This window comes from Nyctibius grandis, chromosome 16 (genome assembly GCF_013368605.1).
Source record: "Nyctibius grandis isolate bNycGra1 chromosome 16, bNycGra1.pri, whole genome shotgun sequence".
NCBI lineage: Eukaryota > Metazoa > Chordata > Aves > Nyctibiiformes > Nyctibiidae > Nyctibius > Nyctibius grandis.
The window spans coordinates 4,092,902-4,120,645 of record NC_090673.1 but is presented as its reverse complement, the minus strand read 5'-3'; the positions used below and the strand labels follow the sequence as shown (position 1 = coordinate 4,120,645).

The following is a 27,744-nucleotide window of genomic DNA, read 5'->3' as shown; positions in this document are numbered from 1 at the left end:
CAAATGACACCCAAAGCACCGGATCACGGGGCTTTGGTTTATTTTTCAGCAGAAAGTGCAATTAAAAACCCGGCAGACAGTACCCAGACAGCCCTCCCCGCACCAGCCTTCGGCCGCACGGTGCCTCCGGAGGTACCGGGAGTATTTCAGCCACCTCGCCCTGTGCCGGCGATGCGGGGGCGGGCGGGAGGGGGGGGGGCAGCAGGTACCGTCCCCCCCGTCCGGGGTGCGGGGAGCAGCATCTCCCCGGGGGGTCCCGGCGCTGCGTGTGCCCGGGCGCGGACACATGCATGCGGGCTCCCCGCTGTACCGCTCCCCCCCTCCGGCCTCCCCGCAGGAAACCGGCTGGCGGCCGCGGGCCGGCGCCGGGGGAGGCGAGGGGTTAACCGGGGTGGGGGCATCCCGGGCCGAGAGGTGTGAATTCCGCCCGCTCCCCCCCGCCCCCTCCGCACACCGCTATAAGAGCGGCCGGCGCGGGCTGGGGGGAGCCACTGCGGCGGCTCCTCCTCGCTGGAAGCCCCGGAGCTTTTGGCTGCCCTTTGAAGTCAGAGAGGGAGAAGGAGGGAGGGAGCGTCTGGGGCCGCCGCCGCTGCTGCTCCTGCTCCGCGCCGCTACCGCCCGGCCCCGGAGCATCGCCCCCCTCCCCGGCCCCGCCGCCTCCAGGTACGGCCCGTCCCGGCCCCCCAGGGTCGCCCCCACCGGACCCTTCCCCGCTCTGAGCCCCGGCAGCGCTGCCCGGTGCCGCTCTCCCCCCCCTCCGCCTCCCCGGCATCGCCTGCCCGCCCCCGGCAGGTCTCCGGTACCGGCTCCGCGATACTCGTCGGCAACATCCCTCCCCCCCCCTCCGCCTTCTTTAATTTTTCTTCCATTTAAACACGCAGCTCTGACCGGCTCTAGGATAAACTCGGAGCGAGCTCTGTTATTGGCTTTGAGTCAGAAGTGTCTGGAAGCCTTAATGAAAACCAAGTGTAAGGCAAGTCTCAGCCACCTGTCCCCGGGATCCCCGGCCAAGCGCTCGGGGCTGCCATTAATCAATGGATCTGCCTCTTGAAAAGTCTCTTTTTGCATGCTGGACTTCTACCCTCGGGCGATGGCAAAGCAGAGTTGGGGACCTGGAAGCCCTCTGGTAATTTCTCTAAGCCAGATACCAAAGCCGTGCTGGCATTGCCGGCAATGCTGCATTTCCAAAACTGCTACAAAAGCCCTTGCAAGAAGAAAAAAGGGGTAGGAAAGAAGCTCTTTTATGTTGTAGGTCTGCAGTCCTGCCCCCTCTCCCTAGGAGCAGCACCTCTCCCACCTCCCTCCTTCCCAAAGATACTGTCTAGTTACTTTTCAAGGGAAATTAGCTTAAGGGAGAATATTTTTTTCTTCCTTTTTCTTACAGACATGAGCTGCTTTGATTGCCTGGAAGCATGATTTCCTGAAACCTGCTCCTTTCTGGCTCTTGCAGTGAGGTTCACAATAAAACGTATTGTGGTTTTGAGCTGGGTTTTATTTAAGAAAATGCCATTCTGGGTTACGCTCTTTCATGAGGCAGATGGAGAAAGAGATGAAAGGCTGACGCTTGGGATACTTCATTTCTGCTCTTTAATTGTAGGTGGTTTCTTTTCTATAAGAACAGGCTTCTTCCCTGGGAATTGGTGGGAATTAGAGTGGAAGGGAAAATAATGGCTGTTAATTGCTTTTTTTGTTCATGAAGTCTTTCATCTCATCCTTCTAGGAGCAATTCTGTAAATGGGAATATTTAAATGTGCTGCTTTTATAGATCCAGGGACACTTCTTGTTACTCGCCGCCTCATGTGCAACACTTGCTTCAGTGTAAGCCACGCTCCTTTCCAAGACAGGCTTGGAGCCTCAGCTTGTACTGGTGGTATCAGGTGCAGCCACTGGGAACCAGTGCAAAGTTGTGGTTTGGAAGATAGCAACTGAGATGAGATGTGAACTTGTACCATGTTAATGCTTCCACTAATTAAATATAACTTCAGGATCGAGCCCTCGCAGTCACTGGTGGTTGGTGTCACTCAGCTGACCTGGAATGCTGCAGAAGACGTGTGCTGTGTATCCCAGGCTGCAAAGCAGCCCCTGCTCTCTACGGGTGGTGGGGCTGGACGGGAGTTTTGCTTAGTGTGGTGTTTGGTTGCATTCTAGGATGAAGATATCTAAGTGGAGGTGGAGCAGCATCTCCATCAGTGCGCAGTCCCAGCTGAAAGGCACCCTGGCCCTTCTTCTTGTGGGCAATGTTGCTTTTGTGATAGCTCAGGTAAGCGTGATGCCTTGCTGGGGCATCTCTGGGCTTTAAAATGGTGCGGTGTCTGGGATGGGTAACCCCTGGGAGGTGCAGGACGGGTCTGTGCATGCATCAGGTCTACAGCAAGAGTGAGGATGTATGCCTTGGCTTAGCTCTCTAGTCTGGGCTTAACATAAGTTGCACCATCCACAACTAAGAGGGTGCATGGATCATTTCCAGGACTGTGAAAGGCCATGCCCTGCTCTTCAGTGAGCACCGCTTCCTTGGTCCCTGCAGTGGTTGGAGCTTTCATTTACTTTGCGTGGAATATTATTATCCCTTTCCCAGTAAGCCCAGAATTAACAGAACTCCTCTAACCAGCAGGTGATTCTGGGTGGAAAAATACAACCCTGCCCCTGCAATAAGCAATAGCTGGGACCCCCCAGGAGGTTCTCTGCCCCTTGAGAAGGGATGTGAACGCCTTCCCGAGCGCAGGCGTATGGTGGAGCAGCTCCCTTGCCCTCTCATGCCTGGTCATGCTGCTGCCTGCAGTGGTTGGGAGGTGGGGGGTGTCAAGGACCCTCCTGAAGTGACAAACCTGTACTTGCAAAGAGCACATGGGCTCCTCCAGCCTGTCAGCATCCCTTGGCATGCTCTCCTGCTGCAGAGTGGTTTTGCAAGGGTTTGCTGAAGCTTTTGGCTGCAAGTGGCTCTTCAGCTCTCTGAATTCACTGTGGAGCAGGAGTTGGAGAGCACCAAAAGACTTGGAGGGTTTAGAGTTGTTTGGGAGCTCAGTTTTGCCAGCTGAGCAAAACAATGAACATTTCCTTTCCTGAGGAATCCCAAATATTGCCATTTCATTCCAATTTGTAATGAAAACACAATTGGAAAAATGCAGGGTTTCTTGCAAGATGGAAATCTCAGACTTGACCCGAGACGGAGGAGGAAATGCCCTGTTTGCTCGGGGGATGCCCTCAGTCCCCGTGTGCAGGCTCTGTGGTGCGGGTGCTGACTGCTGCTTCTCTCCTCCACCCACCCGATGCTTCCAGCAGGACCTGCTGCAGACCTCCAACAGCCTGGAGGAAGGGGCGGACATCACGGCGTACTGGTGGGGCGAGTGGACCAAGTGGACGGCGTGCACCAGGACCTGCGGGGGAGGCGTCAAGTCCCAGGAGAGGCACTGCCTGCGGCAGAGGTACGGCACTGGGCTCTGGGGAGCTCCAGCTTGCTGGAGGTAGGCTCGATCCAGAAGGTCATCGCTCAGTAGATAAGCACTGGTGAAAAGGTGGTGTCTGGCAAACCCTGCTTGTGCAGGAGGTAAGTATGTCCCTGAGGATGCTGTGCCCTGGGCATCCCTGCCAGGAGGACTGGCTAAGCCATTCCTGCGCTGGCCCTGAAGTTTCTCCTGCGGGGATTAGTGCAGATGGGCAGCAGACATGGTGTAAGCCTGTTCTCGAGGCCTCTGGGCACAGCAGTGAGGACACTGTGGTGCAGGGTTGGTTGGGGAGCTGCTGATCCTGGCTGTGCTGTGCATGGCTCTGCCCTCCCTGGGCTGTGTGGTTGCCAGAAGGCACCTTGGAAACCTTGTCCCCAGGCCATTGTCCCCATGACACCTCCTAGGATGCTGTAATAAGAACAGTTGATGCTGCAGGTAACAAAGCCAGAGAGACCTTTGCTATCAGTTCTGGTGAGACCATTATAGGTCACTGTGTGGCTCTGCTACATAGAGACCAATCTTGCAGAAGCAGGGGACAAATACATGTAAAAAAGGGAAAAGAAGGGTCTCTGACCCCTGTTTAACCATGATTTCTTTGTTCAGAAGAAAGTCAGTGAGTGGGCTGGCTAATAAAACTTGCACTGGAACATCCAAAAGATACCAGCTCTGCAAAGTACAAGTAAGGATATCCTTTTTCTCATCGGGAACACTTGATACAAAATGTGGAAAGTCATGCTTGCCTCATGCGATGGCATTTCTGGGCCCCTCAGGGAGGGGACACCATTCATCCTGTAGCTGTCACCCTATTGCCCCTCCAAGCAACTGGAGTTCCCTTCTTTGGTGCCCATCACCATTGTGTTGGGTCTTTGGACCTTTTGCCTGTGTTGGGGTCCATAAAACCCAGCGGGTGGTTCTTGCCCCATCTCCTGGGGGGTTTCCCCTGGCTGTCCCTGCAGTGGGAGGAGGAGGAGGGGGATGTGGCTTGGGATGGGGCAGGCGGTGGAAATGCTCCTTGCAGCCAGTCAAGATGTGCCAGAAACCTCTCCTGCATTTTGTTTTCATCAGGATATTAATGTCTCCCGTTCTAGGAGTGCCCTGCGAACGGAAGGAGCTTTCGAGAGGAGCAGTGTTCATCATTTAACTCCCATGTGTATAATGGCAGAACATATCAATGGAAACCTTTATATCCTGGTAACAAGACATTCTTTGTGTGTTTCATAATGCCTGGCCAAAATATTTTGATAGTTATGATGCTACAGCCGGCGGGAAGGCTTCTCCTCTGCTGTTTTAAAGTGATTTTTCAGAGACACAATCAGCTGCCTCCCAAGTTCAAAGGCATGTTTTGCAGCTGCAGGGTAGCTTAAAAATGAAATAACAACATGAGTTTGTGGCTGTAGCCTGTGTTGGTCACAGTTCCTGGGGACCAGAGAGCTGAAAGGAGGACACGAGAGCATGGGGTGAGGGACTGTGCTGGCAGGGAGAGTCCAGCTCACCCGAACAAGTGTCCTTTGAGCTGGGGCAATTACTGGCTGCATTGTGTTTTGGTGACATTTGCTCACTCCCACACCCTTCATGTGCTTGGTGAAATGTCACCGAGATGTGGTCAGTCAGTTTGGTCATCTGGGGTGAGCGATGCAGATCTGCAGGAGTAACTTAGGAGTCAGAGTGAGATTTTATTTAATTTTTAGGCACCTAACTCCTATCAAAATGAAGCATTAAACAAAAATCATGGCCAATTTTTAGAGCTGTTGGGAACCCAGGACCCTACTCCTGGGTGCTGGTTCTTCAGATTCACGGTGCCATTTGGGTGTCTAAAAATAGAGATGGGATCGAATGCAACTTTCTCATTTTGGGGGTCTCTTTACATACCTAAGAACAATTATGCTTCATGAAATTACTTGTTGCCTCCTTTTCTGTGAAACAAGCCCCTGTCTCACCAGCCTTCTTGGCAGGGTCAGCGTGGTAGAGCTTGGCCCATGGCAGGCTGGTTGGCTGTAGCTGCCTGGCTGCTTTTGTCCCTTTCCTATGGCAAGGTGACAATTTCTTTAAACATATTTTCTCTTCACGATGATTCACCAGAATAGTTACAGTGAATTGTTTTGTTTTTTAGCAGGCGTTCACGTGGCTCCTGGGGGATTTGCAGAATAATGTTTTGACATTGATGCTGTCTTGCTTGGGCACGCGGGCCAGTGGGTATATGACCGCTTACTCGTTGGCAGAGTTTCTAATGCAAATATGAATTTGTCATTTGCTTCCTGTGGATATTAGAAAATGTGGGACTACTGTGCCAGGGGATGCAGCCAGCCTGCAGAGAGCAAAGGGTGAATTAAGTCCAACTTGGGTGAATGTTTATGGAAAAGTTCTTAGTTTTTAAGCTGCTGTGTTTTTGAATATAGTCTGACTTGTATATGTATTTATAGCAATACATCTATGTTAATTTAACTTGTATATTAAATGTTGATATGTGAACATGCATATGTTTATGTGTAATGTGCATATGTTTTTGTGTAATGTACATGTATCACGGCTGCAAGTCCTTGAACAGAGTAGTCGCTGTTACGGCTTCAGTGCATCCCCTGGGCTGATGCGAGCGATCCCACCAGAGATCCCACCGATTCCTGGTGGCAGAGGGCTTCCTGGCTGGGCAAGGGCTTGCAGCAGTGCGCTCTCATGCTGGCAGAAGTGCAATCTTCTGTCCAGCCTCAAACACAAGAGATGGCAGCTTCTGAACCGCTGGCTGCTGTGCAATTGTGCTGTTGCTGCTGTTTAGCTTGGCAGAGATTCATTGACATTGGTAGGATGAAAGTTATTGTGTTTCTGCTGTTTTGAATGTCTCTTTATATCCTTTCCCCTCAGATGACTATGTTCACATTTCTAGCAAGCCCTGTGACCTCCATTGCACCACTGTGGATGGTCAGAGACAGTTAATGGTTCAGGCTCGGGATGGAACATCCTGCAAATACACTGATTTCCGAGGGGTTTGCGTGTCTGGAAAATGTGAGGTTGTTAAACATTATAGCAAAAATATTGTTAGTAGCATTCAGAACATTACAACGGGTGGGACACTTGCCTGACCCTCAGTTCTCTATTTGTACATTTTTTTAGCCCATTGGATGCGATGGCATTCTCTTCTCCACCCACACCTTGGATAAATGTGGAGTTTGCCAAGGAGATGGGAGCAGCTGCACTCATGTGACCGGCAGTTACCGGAAAGGAAATTCTCATCTTGGTAAGGCTTTTGGGGTCGTTTTGCTTTAGTTGTGTCAGAGGGCTATTTTTTAAATGTACTTATTTTTTGGTAAATTGCTTTCAGCTCTTACCAACTGCCCTGCTTCTGTTTTTCCCAGGTGTTCTGTGTGTGTTAATGCCACTTGTAAATTGGGGCAGGGAAAGCCTTCTTTAAAGAAAACCACTAACTTTGCATGGCACTTGTCAGAAGCCTGAGGTCTCTGGTGCTGGATGGTGCCAAAGGGTTATGCAAGAGGCTGGTCTCTTTCAGTCGTCTTTCTCGTGACCCAGTAAGACTGGAAAGAAATGATTTATAAGAACAGGAAGCAAGGATATTTGGAAAGACCAGGATTTCCAGAACTAGTGTGATGTAAAGCAACAGAACCTACTTGTCCTAAATATAGCAATCGAACTCGGGAATAAGGATTAGTGCTCTCTGAGGATCAGTTTAAGATGGAGCAGGCTGCAGGGGCTTCAGTGGCTGTAGGAGGACTTGTCACATCACTTACCTAGTGCTAAGCAAAGGGGAGTTGGAGGAGAAACAAGCTGTAATCTCTTGCTGGGGTTTTGGGAAGGACTGGTTATACTGAACCATATGACAGCTTCTCTAGCTAACAAAGCTGTCTTCAGATATCTGTTCTTAGGCCAGTTTAGATAAACGTGAGCTTTATGTAAGGATTGCACCCTTTTCCCCCCTTGGCTGGGTTTTTCCAACATAAAGCAGGATGCATAGTTCACACATTTTTCTTTTCTGTTATCAATAAGGTCCTGCTTGCAGCCTAACAGTTATTATTTTTTTTAATCCATAAGCCCTTAAAAATAATTTTGGATCAAAGCCAGTTTGCTTGATATATTGCAGTATTGATTACCGAGTGTTTCGTTCTGATTATTCGTTACAAAGTTCCTTTCATTAATCTGTAGTTTCCCATAGGCTATTCTCTGGTAACGCACATTCCTGCTGGAGCAAGGGATATCCAGATAGTAGAACGGAAAAAATCTGCAGATGTTCTGGGTGTGTATAACCTCTTGGTACTTCCTAGAATGCATGCCTATACTAGCTAACACTCTTTCCGATGTGAAGCTGAGCATGGTTTTATTGCAGACATGAGCTAAATCCATTGTCAATGTAAATCACAACGGTGTTGTCTAAGCCGGTGCGTTTCTCCTCTCCACAGTCTGAGCACCTGGGCTGTATATATCAACAATTTAATTGTTTTAATGCAGAAACTGTTGGTCAATATTATTGTGAGTTCAGTGTGGTGTGACAGACACACGGGTGCCAGATTACGGACAGCCAAGTGACTTCACCTCTCTTGTGATCCCCTTGATCTTCTCCCACTTGGGGAAATGTGCGATGGCCACGTGACAACAGCACTGAGGAGATCATAGAATCATAGAATTGTTAAGGTTGGAAAAGACCTAAAAGATCATAAAGTCCAACCATTGACCCAATGCCACCATGCCTGCTAAACCATGTCCTGAAGATGGGACCTGCATGTTGCCTTGCTGAAATGTTGGTGGCCACAGCATCCATCTCATGATGGAGATGACAGAGCTGCTCAGGAGGAGTGTGGGAAAGTCTGGACTTGCCCAAGAGAAGCACGTTTGCTACCATCGTGCTCTGCTGCCTCAGAAGCTTGGGGTGAAGTGCAGGAAGGCTTGAATGAAAAAGGCTTGATTTAGTACAGCTCCTGGGCTAGCTCTGGATGACCTGCCTTGGGCCACTGCTGGGTCAGGTGGCATCAGCTCAGTGCTCCCCAGGAGGCAGCTCCTGCTGTTGGCCATCTGACAGTCTGCTTATTGTCTCCAGAGCTGTGGTTATTAAATGTTCATGCTGTGTTAGTGCCAAAAGGGTGAGAGGAACCATGGACTAGTGTAAGCCATGTACCCAGGAGCTTGCAATGTAGAGGGACGCGTGGCCCAGAACTGTGGGCATGTACTCACATGATGTGTTGGAAATAGGTGATAATTGCATTGTAATGTAGGAGAAACACTTGTTTTATTAGTGATACTCTAATAATACTCACCCCCTGAATGAACAAGTGACAATGTTGCATACCTCTGCTCTTACATGTGATGGCACTGATTTTTTTTTTTTCCTCTCTCATTTGAAGCTGTGGCCGATGAAGCTGGGTACTATTTCTTCAATGGGAACTACAAAGTTGACAGTCCGAAGAACTTCAACATTGCAGGCACGGTGTTCAAGTACCGCAGGCCCATGGATGTTTATGAGACCGGCATAGAGTATATTGTTGCCCAAGGACCAACAAATCAAGGGTTGAATATAATGGTATGCCTTGACTTTTCAAGTTTGCAAGGCTGGGGGCAATGGGGAAGGGAAAATCAATGTTGGATTGAGGATGGGGTGGGTGTGGGAGCAGAGTCCTGCCATGGTTTCCTAGCTTTCCTTGAGGAAAGCAGCTTGAAGAGGGGAGTGGGAGCAGTGACTGTCCAATTTCTTGCACAAACCTATTTTATTTGCATCAGTGCTCTCAGATGCAGGCAGGGCTGTGAATAATGAACATGGGCTTGGTAAGCCCTCTCTCTGCAGGGAGAGGATGCCTCAGGCACTGCAGGGGGATTTCTCTTCTACTCCTTGGCATTTTTATCCAAGTTACCTGGCAGGAAAAGTAAAAATAAAAAACTGGGCCAGATAGCTTAGAGAAGTGCACAAAACTTAAACCCCAGCCCTTTCTTGAAAGCAAACCCTCTAAAACCGGGCATATGAAGAAAAGTAATTTGATTTTTCTTCTGGGCAGCCAGCCAGAGCCCAGCTCCTGCCAACTTCCATGTAGCCCCAGGCTCCTCTGGAAGGGGAAGGGATGGCTGCTTGGGTACTTACAAAGCATTGGACCAGTAAAAGATGTTGTGTATCAGCTGTGAGTCCTCCCCCATCCCCAGTGGGGATGTAGTAGCTGAAGGGGTGTGTGTTCATGCTCCACATTCACCATAAAGCCACAAAAAATGGGTTTGCAGTTGATGGTCAGTAACTTCTGAAGTGACTCTCCAAGTCCCTGGTTGCTCAGCAGCAGAGGAGGGAGTGTGACCTGTGGCTCCCAGGCCCTGAGCTGCGGCTAGTCCCCAGGGCAGTGCTGCCACATAACCCTTGGCAAACTGTGCTGGGCTCCAGTTGTAAGAAGCTGGCAATACAATGGAAGGCAGATTGGAAATAGCAAAGTAGATGCTCACCAACTGTCAAGTGTAAGATGAATCACAAGCTTTGTGGGCCATATACTTGTTGCATCCGCTAATAATTTAATTTGTTTGCTAGGTCTGGAATCAAAATGGCAAGAATCCATCCATCACGTTTGAATACACCCTCCTGAGGAAGCCACACTCAAATCTGCAGCCCATCTACTACACCTTCTCTGAGTCAGATAGCGAAGAAAGCAGAGAGTTTGATGGAGACGTGCCATTGGGTTTTATCCAGCACAACGCAACCTATTTTGGGAAAATCTCCAGGGAAAGGATAGACTTGGAGAACCAGGTGTTTGGAAGGCAGGACACGGAGGAAGATTTAAACTTGAGCAAAGGTCAGGAAACCAATGAGGTCTATGAAAGAGCAGAAACAATTGACTGTGAGCCAAAACTGAAGGGCAAACAACCCCAAGGTAAGGAGGAGGCTTGGGCCTCACTGTTCTGCTTCTCAGAGCTCTTGTTGAGAAACGCTCCGTTTCTACCTCTGGTGATTCTGCTGGTTTGTTTTTTGGAAACCTTGGAAAGTTCTTTAAAACGTCTCTGCTCATAAATCCTCTTTGCCCTTCAGGTTCTGGTTTCTGGTGGGTGGGGGGGTGGCCATGGGTAAGGTCTCCCCGCTGGTGCCCTGCTGTGCTTTGCCTCATGCCAAGGACAGGAGGGAGCCCTGGGTGCACAGAGGTCCCCATCACAACATCTTCTGTCCCCTCCAACCTCTGCCTAGCCCCCAGCAACCTTCTTCCCACTCCAGTCCCTTGGGCATCCCACCACCAAACTGCCTTGAGTGCTTTCCCAGCATGGCTGCATGGGCTCTGGGGCCAGGAGGGCATCTTCCTTTCTGACCTCTGCTATTGCTTGGGGCAGTGCTGGCAGGTGCTGAGCTCTCCTCTGGCCATGCGATAGCAGGATGAGACCCACAGAGCTGCACACTTTTCCCAACAGGGTACAACCCTATGAGATTCCCCTCCCCAAGACCCCAACTCCTGCCTCTCGCCTCCTGGGTGGCTGCTCAGGCTCTGGCATGCCCCCGCTGCTCTGGGCTGCTTTCGCCTCCCAGCCTGAATGCATTTTGTGGTTGTCACTGGTGTTTCCCCCTGTTGGCTCCAATCTAGATTCAAACGTAACCAGGTCTACTTACCAGACAGACCATGACGACAGAGACTTCGACCCCAGCTTCACCTCCAGGGAATTCCTTTTGGAGAACGCCATCACAAACAAGCTGCTGGACAAGACCTCGGACTCCAAGGAGCTGGTGCTCAACATGACCATGAACAGCATCTTTGCCCAGGGAGACCCAATCAACCCTGTGGGGTCACACATTGACAGCCTCTATGTCGACTATGAGGACACTGATGGTGTTGTGACCTACACCATTAATAGCACCTACATGGAGCTGAGCAATGGCAAAGCCATCAATGCATCTGCAGAGACACCTTTTTCAAATGCCACTGTCACCATGACCAGCCCTCAAGGGAACAGAACCCACAAAGCAAGGTAGGAGACATGTCTTTAACTATAGTCAGTCCTATTTGTTCCTATTCTTGACTCATAATAGCCCTGTACCCAATGCAGACCCCATTGCATAGTTTCTGTATGCTTTGGAAGTGAGAAGGTAAGTGGGGGTAGGATGATGTATGTGAAAGCTTTCTGTTGGGGGTTAATTTGGAAGAAAGGGCCAGAGGTTTGGGAGCAGAAAGTCAAGAGAGCATTTAAGCAAGAGGAAAACTCACTACCTTCCTTAGTGGGGATGTTGGCAAGTCCATGCTGATGGCTGTCAGCTTGTGCATTGCTCTCTGCCTGTTGTAGCTCTTTATCAGAGCCATGGCTATAAAGAAGCCTCTTCCTTTTGTCTTCTCTTGATGACCTGCTCTGATTCCCCAGGCCCTTCTTCAGAGTTGTTGATGCAGCAGAAGTTGGTTGTGGCCCCTTTTTACCCACCCTGTTGACCGCCACCCACGAGCCTCCGTTTGCATTGGCAGGAACATTCTTTCAGCAGCCTGCAGGCATGGCCTTGCCTGCTTAACTGCTGCTGGAGAGGCAGAGCAGGACAACAGGACCTCATCTGTAGGGCCTGCAGCAATAGCCTGGGCTTGCTACCTTGATGGATGCAGAAGCAGTGCAATTAGTCACTGCTTTGGCAAGAACATCAAAAGCTCTCCAGTGGCAGCTCCTCAATTGATATTAGGGCTGTCCCTTTGGGATTCCTTGAATGGCTGGTTTGGAGTGATAGGATTATAAAATGTAGTGGGAAGGTAAAAAAAGGCTTAATCTGTCTTTAGCAGCAGAATTCATCCAGGCAAGGATTGGCTGGGTGAAAGAGAGTCTCACGATAGTGCTTGTCCACAAGTCTGTGTCTAGGGTCTTTTGGGGTACCCTGGGGCTCTCTGGGGAGCAGCCACAAATTAAAGCAACCCATGGATAACTGGGGCTGAAATCAGGGCCTTGGGAGACATCCAGGTCCCAGACCCACAGCTCTGGATTTGGGGCTGTACACCCCCATGGCTTGTTCGGGGCCCACGGCACCCAAACCTCCCCTGTGGGTCTCCTCCTGGCTCTGCTGCTTTGGCTCTTCTGTCTCCCAGTCTTCACCACCAGTAAAACATGAGTTATGATGCTGAGCTTCAGGAGATAAAGCCCTGAGCAGATGCTCCCTCATTATAGTTAGCTGTATTTACCCAGAACTTGTACTAGCTTATGCTAAAGCAACTTATGCTAAAGAAAATGTTCATGCAGCCAAACGTATCAACAAACTTCTTTAATGATAAGAACATTAAACCATTGCCAAGGGCTTGAGCCTGTCATCTCTTCTCATGGCTTGGCTTGCAATCTGCACCTTCAGCTGCCAAAGCAGGTGTTCCAAGGGCAGTGCCATCAGCTCCCTGGCTGTACCGTACTGTGCTGTGGGGGTGAGGAAGGGGCTGCTCTGTCCCTTGGGGCTCGCCTGGTCCCCACTGTGCTCCCTAGGCGCTCTTGCCTGGCACCCTGTACCCACACCTCTCTCCCAGTAGCTGTTAAAGGGGTCCAATGCTTTCCTGCCTCCTGGGAACGAAGGGACTTTTACATGCCTTAAACTTCAGAGCAGCTTGGCTGTTACAGGATAATCATAAAAGACTCAGTGGCTCCAGGGCAGCTTTTTGTGGTACTAAAAAGCTCCATGCACTGTCCCAACTGCCCTTCGATTGAAGACACAGGGTAGGGGTTTAAACCCCTTCAGGAATGATACCCAGCATTGCCATTTCCCCCTGCCCATTCATCCCTTGGTTGTTCTATAGTGTTCCCTCTTACTCTTCCCACTCTAGAATAAAATAAGAACTTTACAGATCTAAACATTAATATCCAAAAAAGGTGTTTAGTTCCAGTTTGGCACTAGCCAAAAGGCTGCATCCAGGCCCAGCTGGGCTGAGATGCTCAAGTCGTCCCTGGCTGTGGCAGGCTGGGCTTGAGGGGCTACGGGGGGTTGCAGTCATAATGCTTATCGCTGGGTATCTCCTGGGTGGAACTGATGAATGAGGAGCTCCAGCTCAGCTCACTGAGGCCAGGGTTAAAGCTCCTGCTGGCACCCAGCACAGCAGGATAAAGCCCGTACTGACAGCGGGATGTGGGTTTGGGTTTGGCATGTCATGGGCAGGGTGCTGGAGCATGAGGTGTGTGAAGAGCATCGGGGATTGGACTTGTTCCTCCAGGAGGAAGGGTGGTGGAGGGGACAGCCAGAAGCTGCACTGAAGGAAAGGGTGAAAAACCAAAAACCTCTTGCCCTGGGTGTGGGGCAGGGTAGTAGATCCCAGTCCTTGGAGATGGGCAAAACTGGAGCATGCAGGGCCCTGTGGGACCCAGTCTGTTACTGGGGTCAGCTAGTTCTGGGCAGGAGCTTGGACTTGAGACCTCCCAGATCCTTCCCAGGCTCAGTTTGGGGTGGATGGTGGCTTTTCGTTAATGAACAAGTGAGGGAGAATAATCTCTTTGCAGCCTGTAACCAGCTGGTCTGTACATGTGGGACAGTGTTGGTCAGAGGTGGGGCAATTTCTTTCTTTCTAAACTGTTGTAGTTCTTAGTGTGGATGGAGTTATAGGAGCACCTTCCACCAGCGTGGTGTGTTTCCTCTCTGGGAACAAGCCCTGCTGGCACGGGAATGGGCGGGTGGCTCTTGTGCTGTGGCAGGGATGCAGGGCTGCTTTTCCCCTCCTGGAGCAGTTAAAGTCTCTCTGCAGCATCGTAAGGTGGATCCAGGCACCCTTCATCCCTTGTGTGCCCATGCTGCAGTGTGCAGTGAGGGCTGGTCCTGCAACAGGAGCCATGAGTTTCCCCATTTGCTTAAAAATAAAAACTGAAATAAAACACAGAAATGTGAGTCCAGGGACTCTGGACCTTGATCTGTGGTGTTCATGTGCACTTGTTAGGATTGTTCTTCTGCTGTGGGGATTGTTTCAGGAAGATGATCAGCTCAGTGGGGGGTGAGGGACTGGTGCTAATTTTTGGTGCAGTGCTCGCTTGAAAAGCAGAAGCAAAGTGCAGGCAGGGAAGAAAATACTGGACTTTATTATGAAGCTCATAATAAAGAGGAAAAAAAATAAACAAAAAGAGGAAAAACCCACCAGCTTTGTAGGACAATGTGCTGCTGTTTGCATTTAGAGGAGAACAAAATGACAGTTTGGTCTTTGCTTGAAATGGGAAGAGATGAACGCTGCCCTAGGACCAAGGGTCTGATTTATCTGGAAGGAACTTGTCCTTGCGACCTTTTTACACATAGAAGCAGCTCTTTATTTAGGATCACATACATTAAAGGGACAGTGGAAGATTTTCTGTCCTCAGATGTAGTATAAAGTTTATTTTGAAGCTTTTCTCCTTTCAAAGGAGAGGAGTCCTGATCACAGGATAACTTGGTGGGTTTTGTGGTGCCTCGGAGAGCAGTGTAGACCAGAGGATCTAGGCAATACCCATATTTTCAGGCAAATTAAAGTACAAAACCCAGATGTTGACTATGTTTTAATGGATCTTACAGTAAACTGTCATCTTGTGAGCCCTCTCCTGGCTGGGTGGCAGCCGGCAGCACACCGACGGCAGCCGGGAGCAGGGGCTGGTGCGGGTCCCCAGGCAGAGCTGTTTTGGGAAGATAAAACACTATTTATAGTGAACTGAGGTTATTTTTTCCACAAAAAATAGTCACATTCATTTCGGTTCCATTTCAAACGCAGGAAGTGATCATTTGCCAAACTGACAGAGCAAAATCAACAGGGAAAATGAGACTGTTGTTGTTTTTAATCCTTCTGGAGGCTCAGTGCTGGCAGTGGAAGGAGGGTGGGTCCAAAAGGAAACGGCTGGATTCTCAACAGTGTCCTTTTAAAGGTTGATTTGATAGACTGGACCTCAACTTTTTCTTATGAATAACTAAATAAGGGAATTTCAGAGCTTCTGCTGCCTAGAAATCATACAAGCTGCATAGCTCGCCAGGCCAGAGACAACTGGGTGTCAGGATACAACCTTGTACGCTATTTCAGTGTAGCTGTTTCAAGGGTTTGAACAAAGGTATGAGAACAGAACTGAAGCCTTTTGTTGTAAAGGTGCAGTATCCCTGATGTGTTACAACCTTACAGCGTGTAGGATGCATTGAAGCTGTTATTCTTGCTTTGACAAATGCTTTTTCATACACCAGGCTGACTCCGTTACTCCTTTCCCAATGACATTGTGTGTTTGAGCACAGTGTGGATATGAGATGCAAATTATCTATCTGAAATAAACCAAAATAAACCACGAGTGGCAAAAGCAGCGGGTAGGCAAATGGCATGCCTTGGTGTTTAAAAGCAAAGTGTGCTTTGAGAAGCAAACTTAAAAACTCCTGTGCCACATGTAGGCTGTCGGAAGGAGCGAGCTGCTGAGATTTGAGCAGCCCAAAGCTCTGGAGATGCAGGGGAGGAGATACTGCACCTTTAGTCACTGTATGCCGAGGGCCAGGTGTATTTGAGCAGAAAATGCAAACTTTGTTAAATTCTGAACTGTTTCTACTTGTGGGTATTTTTATCCCATTCTCTCTATTTCTAGACAGTGGAAGCTCTGCCTCTAACCGGGCTGGGGATTCTACTTGGGGCTCAGGACAGGTATGTTGTGAAACGAACCAAACCGATTTAAAACAAACAAACCCCCAAATAATCAGAAAAACCAAACCCAACCGCCAACCAAAGCAAATCCCCTCCCAAACCCAAACCTAACCAAACTGCAGCCTGCTGGCAGATGTGTGTGTCTGACGTGGCCTGTCACCGCTCGCCTTGTAAATGCCTTTTTTTGTTTTGTTTTGTGTTTTTCTTTTTTTTTGTTTGCTTATTGCTAGAAACAGATTGAAGTTGTTAAGAAAGGGCCAAGGTGTGAGTGCTGCTGACATGTACAGGTGGAAGCTTTCCTCCCATGAACCCTGCAGCTCTACATGTACCACAGGTAGTTATAAGAAGCAGCCAAATTCTGCACAACTGCTGAAATCACCTGGTGTGTGAGTCACTTTTATGTCTGTTAGTGATGGGAAGGACCTGGTGAGGTGTAGGGGATCTCGAGATCTCTGGAGCTGGTTTAGCACAAACACTAATACGTTCCACCTGGGTGCAAACGCGGGGAAGAGGAGGGGGGTGCACTGCGTGCAAAGCCCACCAGCCTTGTGGGTGTGGTGGTGCCCAGCGTGTCCATCATCCTGCAAAACTCTCCCTTGGGGAGCTCTGAACGTCACCTTTGCTTCTCAGCCGAGTGGGGACATGCTGGGGCTCAGCAGGATCCCCAAACCTGTGCTGAGGCTCAGCATCTTGCCTCCCTTTTTTGTCCTTCCTTCCCTTTTTGACTGTTCAGAGGGGTTTGAAAAGCTCAGCCGCTTCCCCACAGAGTGAAATTTTGAAGATTGTTCAGCTCTGGCAGGAAACAAAGCAGCATTTGGCTTTTTGATTTTTGTTTTGTTTCTCCCACTCCTACCCTGGAGCCTGATCTTGGCTGCGAGGGTGTGAATCTGGAAGAGTGACGTAAATGCCAGGGGTATCAAAACTGAGCCTGTATTATTTTTGCATTAATTCCCCGTTTTTGCCCCCTGAAAAGCTTGAAGCCACCTGATCTCTCTCCTCCTTTACTCCATGGTCAGAGGGTCCTGACCCCTGCGAGCCCATCACTTGTGATGAGCCATGTGTGTGGGTTGTCTCGCCTGCACTGCTCCCCAATGGCCCTGTCCCTGAAATAATCCAGATCCTGCAGTGCTTCTGGAATTAGAAAAAAAGGAGAGAGAGGAGACTGCAATCTAGGGGACATCTCTTAAAAGAGCAAATGCAAGGCTTTTATTTTTTAAGCGTTTGTTCTTGTCCAGCAGACACATGCCCACAGTGTGCGGCAGTGGGAGCTTCGCGAGCTGTCCCTTTCCCTGGGATGTCGTCAGCCACGTGTTCTGGGACATTTCTGACTTCTTTGATCCCCTCTGAACAAATTTTGCCCTTGACCAGGCCAGGCTGCTCTGCCCTGGCTTGCAGAGAGAGGTTTTACTGAAATTTCTCCTTTCTCATTGCATTTTCTTAATGACATAGCGCAGAGGAGCAATACCATGTCAAGAGCTGTAGATCTTTTTTTAGTTTCATATAAACCATATGTTCTCAAGAGCTGCAATTCTTGTTACCTGCAGCCAGAGCAGCCTCCTGGTCCCCAGCCAGGTCCCAGAATGGACTTCACAACATTTACTCTGGCACAGCAGGCTGGGGGGGAAGGTCTTGGTCTGATGACAGCAACTGCCTGTGCTTTCAGCGGGGGAGCAGGAGGGGCAAGTGCCTCCTTGTGAAGCCCCTGGGAGCCCTTCCTTGGCCTGGGGTGCTGGGTGCATGTGGGGGGCACCCGGGCACAAACAGGGTGTCATGCATGTAGAGAGTGGGTGGATGGAGTGGGTTGGGGACCGCTTTCTGTTGCCTCCACCCACGAGCCTGGCAGGGTGGGAGCTGATGGCTGCGAGGCGGAGGGAGCTGCCGAGCAGATTTGTTGCCTCGAGCGTTTCCTATAAAAAAGTGTTAGTCATATATTGATCTTGGTGGCAAGCCCTGGCAGGGGTGGCCATGCCTGCCTTCGGAGATGGCCAAACTCAACCACGCTGCCCATGTTGGCTGGGTGGCCACCACGGCCCTCTCCTCCTAGCAGCATCCATCCCATGGGCCAGAAAGTCCAGCTCGCTGCTTTCCATTGGGAGGAAGTTTTAGAAAATGTAGCTCAAAAAAAAAAAGTTTGGATGTCAAAATCACCAAGCGTCCTCTCTTGTGTGTATGTGTTCTCTCTGAAACTAGGAGTGATGTCCACGTATGCTATGTGTGTTCGCTATGATGGGATCGAAGTGGATGATACGTACTGTGATGCCATGACCCGTCCCGAGCCCGTCCATGAGTTCTGTGCTGGGAGAGAGTGCCAGCCAAGGTACCGCCTCGCAAGGGCGCTCCCGGGGGGCTGCACGCTGACTCTGCCCTGGCTGTATTTGGGGGAGGGTGTCGGTGTGGATTTGGTGGGGAGGGCAGCAGGGATGGCCCGTAGCACCCCTGTCCCGACTGCCCTAGTTGCATCTGCCTGGGTTGCACTGGGATGCAGCAAGACTTTCCTCCTGAGTGCTTTAGCTCAAGCTGCCAGGTTAAACCTTCCATAAATCCTGGCAGAGCTTGCACCTGGGGCTCCCATCAAGCCTGGCCTTTAACAACCCAGGCTGTATCCTGCTCCGGCCAGTGCCAGGAGGAAAATGGGTGTGAACTGGATGGAGGTGCTGGGCTTGTAAACGGTGCCATGGACCTGGCCCTCTGGTCCCTTCGGCATCCTAAACGTTTGGTTGTATCAGGGCAAGAGCTGGTGCAGAGGGGACCCCGTGCTGGAGGTCCTTCAGGAGGTTTCTATTCTGTTGTGACTGCAGGCTGGAGCTGGGCTGGGGTTCTTGGGGCATGTCTGCTGCTGTCTGTGACATGGGGTGTGCTTGTTGGAGGGTTTGCAAGTAACAGCAGTGATGGGCAGGACAGAGAGCGTTGTCTGTCAAAGGGAGGAGGACTCTGATGGTGTCAGACTCTGGAGAGGGCAAAGGGAGAGGTAAAGCTGTCTGGTGTGTGCCCTGGAATGGTGTCACTTGTGAATGGTGCAAAGCAAGACCAGAGGGATGGCAGGGACCAGGCATGGCACCTGGTCCCCAGAAAGGACTTGCTTTCACCTTGGGTAGTTGTGAAGGGGGACAGGGGAGGAAAGCACATGCCCTTTGCAGTGTAAGATCTCATTGAACGTTAAGGCTGAAAGCCAGGGCAGGCTGCAACTGAGGCACGAAAAGCGTGGGGAGGTGGATGGTGCTACTGCCCTGGAGACACCATGGGGACTTTAATCGCTATTTGAATTAACTTTGTAATTTTTTAGCACCAGCATTAAGGCTCTTTTCATGCTTAGATTGTCCCACTGGTCTTTAATAAAGCTGCCTCTCCTTATAGTTGTGCTGTTCCAGCTCCATGGGCTTGCACTGTAAGAGAGAAGAGCTGCTCTGTGATTTACCGGTGACTGCAGCTCGGCGGTGGGTAAACCAAGGAGCTGCTGGGAACTCAAAGAGGGCAGCTGAGCACGTTTGCTACCGCTTAGGCAGGCGGGATGCTGATTGGGCTGGCAACGCTTTTTGAACGGAAAGTGCCAAGGGAATTTTACCTGATCTGGACATGACAGACCTTGGTTTCATCTCCCTTCTGAATTTAGGTGGCACTTCTACATGTGTGACATCTCCCTATGGCTGCTTGTCGTGCCTGGAGCGCCATGCAAGGCTGATGTGTGGCAGGGGGACATGGCTCTCCTGCTCAGAGAGCAGCAGCAGCAGGTGGCCCCGTGTCCAGAGGAGCTGTGAATTCAGATCCATTTAGATTTGTACATTTTTAGCTTACTCTTCAATTCAGAATTGCTATAATGCTACTGTACTGTAAAAATCCTGTCTTTTTATGTCTTTTCCCTTGGTTTACAAGCTGCTCCCCTCTTGTAATGCCAGGACAGTCATGGTTGGAGTTGATGATCCCAGAGGTCTCTTCCAACCTGATTGATTCTGTGATTCTATGGCAGCAGTGGCAGGGGACAGTGAGGGGCAGGCAGTGTCTCGGAGCAGATCCCAGCTCTTCCAGCCCATCGCATGACGTTAGCAGAGTTAGACTGATGGTGGTACACGAGTGTCTGCCCCACGGGGGCTCAGACAGCTTTGTGTGACATTATTGCTGGGATTTGCAGGGTGATGGATGACTGTGTCCTCTCCGTGCTTTAGCTGAGCAGGCAAAAAAAAGAGAGGTAAACCATGGGCACAAAGCATGGCAGAGAAATGTGCCGGCACACACAGGGTCACAGCCAGCAGCTTGAGGGTGACAAATGCTCGGCAGCGAGGGCACTGCTCCCATCTGCCGCTGCGGGCAGGAGCTCAGGTCTGCTGGGTGAAACCACCACAAGTTAATACCTCCCATCCCACGGGAAAACCTCTCGCACACCGACAGCCTGACTAGAGCTCGTTCCTATTGCAGCCATCTCCCTCCAGGCAGGAGCAGGCAGGGTTTCCCCGTGGGATGCTCCAGCCCCGGTCCAGCCGTGCCCCTCTTGTCTCCGCAGGTGGGAGACGAGCAGCTGGAGCGAGTGCTCCCGCACCTGTGGGGAGGGCTACCAGTTCCGCATCGTCCGCTGCTGGAAGATGATCTCTCCGGGGTTCGACAGCTCTGTCTACAGTGACCTCTGCGAGTCTGCAGACATCACCCGGCCGGACGAGCGCAAGGTCTGCAAGAACCCAGCCTGCGGGCCCCAGTGGGAGATGTCGGAGTGGTCTGAGGTGAGTCCCCGGGACTGCTGGTCTGGCAGCGTGGGGGGCGAGCGCCTGTGCTTCTTCATTCATTTTCCCATTGAAACTCATCCATGGCCATCACTCTGCCTTTTGGGACACTGGCTGCAGTCGTTGCATGTGGACCAACATGCACCAGTCATTTTTTTTCCCCAAAATGAAGCCTTGGGTCCCCTCCAGGGTGGGGAGGCCACCGCCATCAGTCACTCAGTCTCTGACCACTACCTGAAGGGAGGTTGTAGTGGAGTGGGAGTCGGCCTCTTCTCCCAGGCAACCAGCGATAGGACAAGAGGACACAGCCTCAAGCTTTGCCAGGGGAGGTTCAGGTTGGACATTAGGAAGCATTTCTTCTCAGAAAGAGTCATTAGCCATTGGAAGGGGCTGCCCAGGGAGGTGGTGGAGTCACCATCTCTGGAGGGGTTTAAGAAAAGAGTGGACATGGCACTTAGTGCCCTGGTCTAGTTGACATGGTGGTGTCAGGGCAACGGTTGGACTCGATGATCCCTGAGGTCTCTTCCAACCTGGTTGATTCTGTGATTCTGTGAAATCAAGCCCAGCCTCCTAAGCAAGAGCAGACTGAGCTCTAAGCCGAGCTGTCTGTGGGTGCGAACCTGCCCTGTGGTTTTACACCCTGAGGGATCGGACTTGGCCTCCTGGGAGGCTCCCAAAGTGCTTCTTGGTCGTCATTTAAAGATCTCCTTCCCTCCGCAAGCCGGGGTGCGTCGTCTCCCTGGAGCCGATGGCCGGGCTGGTGCGTTCCCTGGTGCTGCAGGATGTTTTGACTTTCCCAGCTGGGTAGAGAGCAGCTCCCTGCGCACGTGCTGGCGCGTTATTTTGACTGGCGTAGCAAACCCGAGTGGCTTATTTTACAGAAATCTCTCTTCTCCTCCAGCATGTGTCAGGGATAGATTGCTTGAGACAGTCCTGGAGTAGTTCGTTCTGAGCCAGCAGCAAAGCTAATCTCCTTTGGATCCCATCTGAAGGAGGGTGCCAAGTTGGCTGGGGAAATAGGCATTAAAAAAAACACAACACATTTCAGGGATCTGGGGATTAACATATCGGCGTGGTGCGTCTGAGCGCTTGTGCTGCTGACACTTTTCCCTGCTTTACGTTATGCATGGAGCAAATGTGTGTATGTGAGACTGTAGTAACTCAAATCCAGTTCTAAATAATGTCACTGGGCTGCACAGTGCCAAATTTATCCACAGCATAAAAATCTCTGCGGTGCAGTTTGGGGAAAGCGTTCTGCAAGGAGGGGGAGAGGAGCTGGCTGTGCCTGGGGAAGAGGCGAGGGAGATCTCACCCCGGCTCGAAGTGACAGCTAAAACTTTTCAGCTCTGATCAGGCAGTTTTGGTGCTTTGGGTTTTCACCCTCTAGTATCACCCGATGGAGAGCTTGCACAGCACCCTGGCAGGGGGCAGCCCTCCTGCACCTTAACCTGACTGCTACGGATTGTTTTACAGTCACCTATGTGTTGTCAGTGTGTGTTTTTAGAGTTAATGTAAAAAAAAACCCCAAACAAACCAGAAAAAAGACAGACAGCAGCTCCCAGTTCCCATTGTGGTGAAAGTCCCTGGTGACACCGGTCCCCCCTGTCCCCTCCCGGCAGTGCTCAGCCCGGTGCGGAGAGCGGAGCGTGGTGACCCGGGACATCCGCTGCTCGGAGGACGAGAAGCTGTGCGATGCCAGCGCCCGGCCCCTGGCCGAGAAGAACTGCACGGGGCCACCCTGCGACCGGCAGTGGACTGTCTCCGACTGGGGACCGGTGAGACCCCGAGGTGGCCAGCCGAGCGGCCATCCCAACCCATTACAGCCAGCCCTGCTTGTGTCTCTGGTGCTGGGAGGTTTGGGGTTGGGTTTATCCTCCCCATCAGCTCCCAGCTCCAACAGCCCTGCACCCACAGCCAACCTCTAAAAGGTTTGGCTGCTTCGGCTCTCCTGGTCCCTGTGTCACCTCCTTGATGGTATTTGTGAGCGTGGAGCCCTCCTCTTCACAAGGCTCCTCCTCACACAGGTCAGGGATGAGCTCCAGCACTGGGGTCATCCAGCAGCCCGGTGGGTCCCATGGCTGGTCCTCCCTGGGGCTCCTCCCTTGTGGGGATGGGATGCAGGAAGGGTTAAATGCTGAAGGACCTGGCCAAGGCCTTAGTGGGTGTCAAACCCCCCATATCTGCCTGCTGCTGGGCGTACCTTGACAATGCTGGTGCTCCATGCCCAGAAAATGAACCTTTTCCCTTCCCTCCCTTCCCCTTCCCCCCCCCCCCGCCCCCCCACCTCGTTTTTCCCTCCCTGCACAATTCTGCTATGGAGACCCCCTCCATCCCAAGCTATTTTTACCCAGGTTTTGGTACATTAGCATCAGCTAAAAATAAGTCGTTTCCATGGCAGCAGCGGCGCTGTGAAACACCGTGTGCCTCTGCAAAGGCGGCCGCGGGAGAGCTGGGGAGCACTGGCTGCCTCTGCTGGCGCTCGGGGCCCTGCCTGCCTAGCCCTTGGCAGGGGAGGGGGGAATATTTGCAGCACTGGCTTGGTCCCTTTTGCCTTGACCTCTTCGAGAGCCACCCTGGGGTTCCCTGCTCATGGTGCTTCCCCTCCTGCCTGGGCCAAGAGATGCTCAGTTTCGCTCAGCACCAGCACGATGGGACCGTGGGGTGGGTTGGCTGCGGCAGGGCTGCCCAGGGAAGGGTGTGCTGAGCTCCCCTGCCGCTATTTTAAGCTGAGCCCCATGAATCCCTCTGTGATTTGGGGAAGGTGGAATTGGGGAGGTGGCTGAGCCCCGTGGAGGCATCGTGGGGAGTCAGCAGGGATGGGGATGGGTCCATGCTGCCTTCCCCGCCGCTGACCTCCCACCGTGCCCGGTGCGGTTCCAGTGCAGCGGCGGCTGCGGGCAGGGCAGGATGATCCGGCATGTGTACTGCAAAACCAGCGACGGGCGGGTGGTGCCGGAGTCACAGTGCAACCTGGAGGCGAAGCCACTGGCCATCCACCCCTGCGGGGACAAGAACTGCCCCTCGCACTGGCTGGCGCAGGACTGGGAGCGGGTAAGTGCAGCCCCCCAGGCCGCGGGGTGGTTTTGGGGGGGTGATGGAGGAGGGATGCCCTGCGGTGGGGTCAGAGAGGGGTGCGTGGGTCTCAGCCGGCCCCGCTTGTGCCCCCGCAGTGCAACACCACGTGCGGCCGGGGTGTGAAGAAGAGGATCGTGCTCTGCCTGGAGATCGTCAACGGCAAGATCAAGACCCGCAACGCTGCCGACTGCGATGTTGCCAAGAAGCCCGTGGAGGAGACAACGTGCTTCGAGCGGCCGTGCTTCAAGTGGTACACGACCCCCTGGTCGGAGGTGAGCGGGGAGGGGGCTGAGGGCAGCGTGGGGGATCTGGGGGGGAAATACCCTTCATTCAACATGTGCTTGCCCTGAGTGTGTGGTGCCCCATCCCCTTGTACCAAGGGCCACACCACCTGCAAAATAACCCAAGGAGATGGGTGAGGCTCTGCAGGATGGAGCACCCGGGGGACCCTTTCGCTGTGCTGGCAGCTGGGGGCAGAGAACCTGCCCTGCCACGGTGTGATCGGGACTGGCCGTGTTCAGGGAGAACAGGGATGAGAGGAGGTGTTTGGGGTCAGCTTTGGCTTTTTTTCTTCTTCCCCACCTTACCCTGAAGCCATGGGTGGGGTGTGCATGGAGCCTATGGGACGCAGAGGCTGGGGATGCAGTTTGCCCCAGCACCCTGCATGGTCTGCAAAGGCAGTCAGGGCTTGGTGGCCGTGGGGACGAGGAGCTGTGAAGGGCTGCGGCCAGCTCGCTACAAGCCCTCCCTGACGCAGCCCTCCTCGTCCTTGCTCCAGGCACCTCATTTTGTTTAGTCTTGCAAACCGTTATTGCAGCCTATAATCAGCCAAAGCAGCCCTGCTGTAATCCCAGCCTGACGAGGCATCCAGAGGGCAGCAGGCAGCGAGCGCCGGGCCCAGGAGCAGCTCTGCACACTCACAGCACAATGCACAGGGACGCCGGCCCTGCAGCCCCGTGCTCGGGGCGCTGGTGGGGGGTCCTGTGACCTCGGGGGGATGCAGCCACCATGGTGCCACAGAGCAGTGTATGGATGGGGCCAGCTCGCTCGTGACCCTGTGCAAAGGGCAGTGGGAGGAGGGAGGGTGGCAGTGCCAGGGGATGGGAGCACACCCACATATCCCCGGGCAGGCAGGTGATGGTGCTGGCAGCGAAGACGGAGCAAGAGGCCAGTGGGGCAGGGACACACTCAATGGTGCTCAGATGTGACATTGAGCCAGGGAAAGAGTTCATAGAATCATAGAATCACAGAATGGTTTGGGTTGGAAGGGACCTTAAAGATCATCCAGTTCCAAGCCCCCTGCCACAGGCAGGGACACCTTCCACTAGACCAGGTTGCTCCAAGCCCCATCCAGCCTGGCCTTGAACACTGCCAGGGAGGGGCCAGCCACAGCTTCTCTGGGCAACCTGGGCCAGTGTCTCACCACCCTCACAGCAAAGAATTTCTTCCTAACATCTCATCTAAATCTCCCCTCTTTCAGTTTGAAACCGTTCCCCCTCATCCTATCACTCCATGCCCTTGTAAAAAGTCCCTCTCCAGCTTTTCTGTAGCCCCTTCAGGTACTGGAAGGTGCTAGAAAGTCTCCCTGGAGCCTTCTCTTCTCCAGGCTGAACAGCCCCAACTCTCTCAGCCTGTCTCCATAGCAGAGGTGCTCCAGCCCTCTGAGCATCTTTGTGGCCTCCTCTGGACTCGCTCCAGAGGAGCCCCCCTGCCCTGACACCTCTGGCGAGCACAGCTTTTTTAGCAGGTCCTGGCTTAGCACAACCCCCCCGTGATGACAGCAGGGTCTCACCCCACCTCCTCTCTCTGTTCCCCAGTGCACAAAAACCTGTGGCATCGGCGTGAGGATGCGGGACGTGAAGTGCTACCAAGGGAAGGACATCGTCCGGGGCTGCGACCCGCTGGTGAAGCCGGTGGGCAAACAGACCTGCGACCTGCAGCCCTGCCCCACGGAGCCCCCAGGTGAGCCCCGCTGCTGGCAGCACCCCCCAGCCTTGATTTCCCACCGATCCACCCAGTGTCTGAGCTTCAATGACCCCCAGTTTGATAGTCATCTCAGGGAGGATGTAAAGGGGACGGCTCTCCCTCTGTGCCCAAGTACCGGGGCACCGTGCACTGGCTATTTCTGGAGGCAGCCCCGTTAAATCAAGGGGAGAGTTAGAAAGAAGCATGCTCTGAGCTTAAGATAAAAGGGAGCTTTGGAGACCTGACTCGGGTGCTGCTTCTGTGTGATTCCAGCCAATGTCTAGCAAGTTTTGTCTGTGCCATTATTTTAATGATTTCTGGTCTCCAAATGTCCTGTGGGATGTGTAACTATCTTGTTATCCGACTTGTCTGCTGGCTCAAAGCCCCTGTGATCTTTAGTGAATGTGCAGTTCTAATTTAATAGGATTTGGGAATAAGGATGGTGTGGGAGAAAAGCATGAAAATGGGAGACTGATTTGGGGCTGGCTCCTGGTTCTGCTCTGGCCCCACTGGGTGCCCTTGGCTGCCTGTTCCTTGGGGGGTCCGGGATGCAGCACGGCACTTGCGAGGTGCCTTATGGCCCCCTTGTAGCAAGCTGCCTGCCCTCGGAGCAGCCTGGTTTCATGTATCTGAGGGATTTTAAGCAAAAAAAAACCCAAAACAACTGTAAATCCTATGGATTTTAAGCAAAATATTGCTCTGAAGGGAGCTGGGATAGTGTCATAGCAGTCTCTGCCCCCCCGCCCCTCTCTCCAGCATCTCACTTGCCGCAAACTCCTGCTGTAACACTGCTGAATTCCTGTTCCCTTTCTCACATACCCTTTTTGGGGCAGAAATTGTGAGTGTGCTGGGGTCATCCTGTGCCCAACATGGGAGGTCCTTGGCTTGGGGGCAGTTCAGTGCCAGGCTCCCTTGGTGGCTTCAGCAATCCCTGGGCAGCTCCGTTTCACTGAGAAGAGCTTGAGTTTTGGGGCTGGAACCAAATGAGGCTCGCCAGGCCAGGCCAGGCATGATGAAACGGGTCAGACTTCTCATGGCTTTGCTTAGGTTGATGAAGGTATTTATGGAGGAGCTCCATGGTGTTTTCCAGGGGATGCTCTGCCAGATATCAGGGAGGTGGCAGTTGCAGCCGGGGTGATTTGTTGCACAGCCCATGGTGTTTAGGGCAGGAAAAGTGAGCTCATGAACATGCAATGGTTTATTTTCCTTTCCTTTTCCATATTGGTGCCTTTTGCCTTCTCTCCCGCAGACGACAGCTGTCAGGACCAGGCAGGAACCAACTGCGCCTTGGCCATCAAAGTCAACCTGTGCAGCCACTGGTACTACAGCAAAGCCTGCTGCCGCTCCTGCCGCGCGCCCCACTCCTAGTGCCTGGTACCCCGGGCTGTGCCTCCCTTACCAAGGGCTCCACGTACCATTTAGCAAGCACTACATCATCCCCCAGGCTGGTGTTAAGGGTGCTTTTGGGTTGGCTTTTTTTTTTTTCCCCTCACTGATGCAGAACTACTCTCCTTGTCCCTCTCCGGTGTAGAGGAACGGTGCCGGCACGGCTCGGTTGCGACGCCGTTACCGCTGTACATTGGTAGCCCCCGTTATCAGCTGTACATAAAGTCGTGTATATTTGATTCCCCCCAACTGCAGACACATGCACCTGTTTCACCAGGTGTTGTCCTTTGGTTTCTTTCCTCTGTGCAAGCTTGGGGTTGATGAGGGGAAGGCGTGAACTCAGTGAAAGGCAAGTTTCCCTTCTCATTCATCCCCGAGACCTGCGCTCTCTCGTAGCTGCATTGAACATGGGGGGAAGCTGATTTTCGTTTGCTAAATGAACTCAAGCCCAAGCCCTTTTTTTTTTTGTAAGATGTAGGTGTATACTTTTTCAGAGAATTTTATCTTATAATCAAATGTTAGGTCCATAGTCCTTACAACCCCCCCCGTAATGCTGACATATTGTATATAATATGGAAACATAACTGCACTTTATATCACAAAAAAAGACGTGGTCTTTTTTAATATATTTGTTTACAGACAGTGAACTTT

The 27,744-nt window shown here is 52.1% G+C and overlaps 1 protein-coding gene across 1 annotated transcript; it reads left to right on the top strand.

Moving 5' to 3' along the window:
• Positions 1 to 505: 505 nt before the first annotated feature.
• Positions 506 to 27,735, top strand: ADAMTSL2 (ADAMTS like 2). The gene is made up of 19 exons (XM_068413877.1): positions 506 to 663; positions 882 to 2,260; positions 3,280 to 3,422; positions 4,047 to 4,122; positions 4,532 to 4,634; positions 6,300 to 6,445; positions 6,549 to 6,672; positions 7,603 to 7,683; positions 8,786 to 8,961; positions 9,943 to 10,282; positions 10,979 to 11,360; positions 16,189 to 16,292; positions 18,149 to 18,275; positions 20,454 to 20,667; positions 22,287 to 22,442; positions 23,548 to 23,718; positions 23,838 to 24,014; positions 25,560 to 25,704; positions 26,957 to 27,735. The coding sequence occupies exons 2-19, from the start codon at positions 2,150 to 2,152 to the stop codon at positions 27,073 to 27,075; spliced, it is 2,895 nt and encodes a 964-aa protein (XP_068269978.1). The 5' UTR covers positions 506 to 663; positions 882 to 2,149; the 3' UTR covers positions 27,076 to 27,735.
• The last annotated feature ends 9 nt before the right edge of the window (positions 27,736 to 27,744 follow it).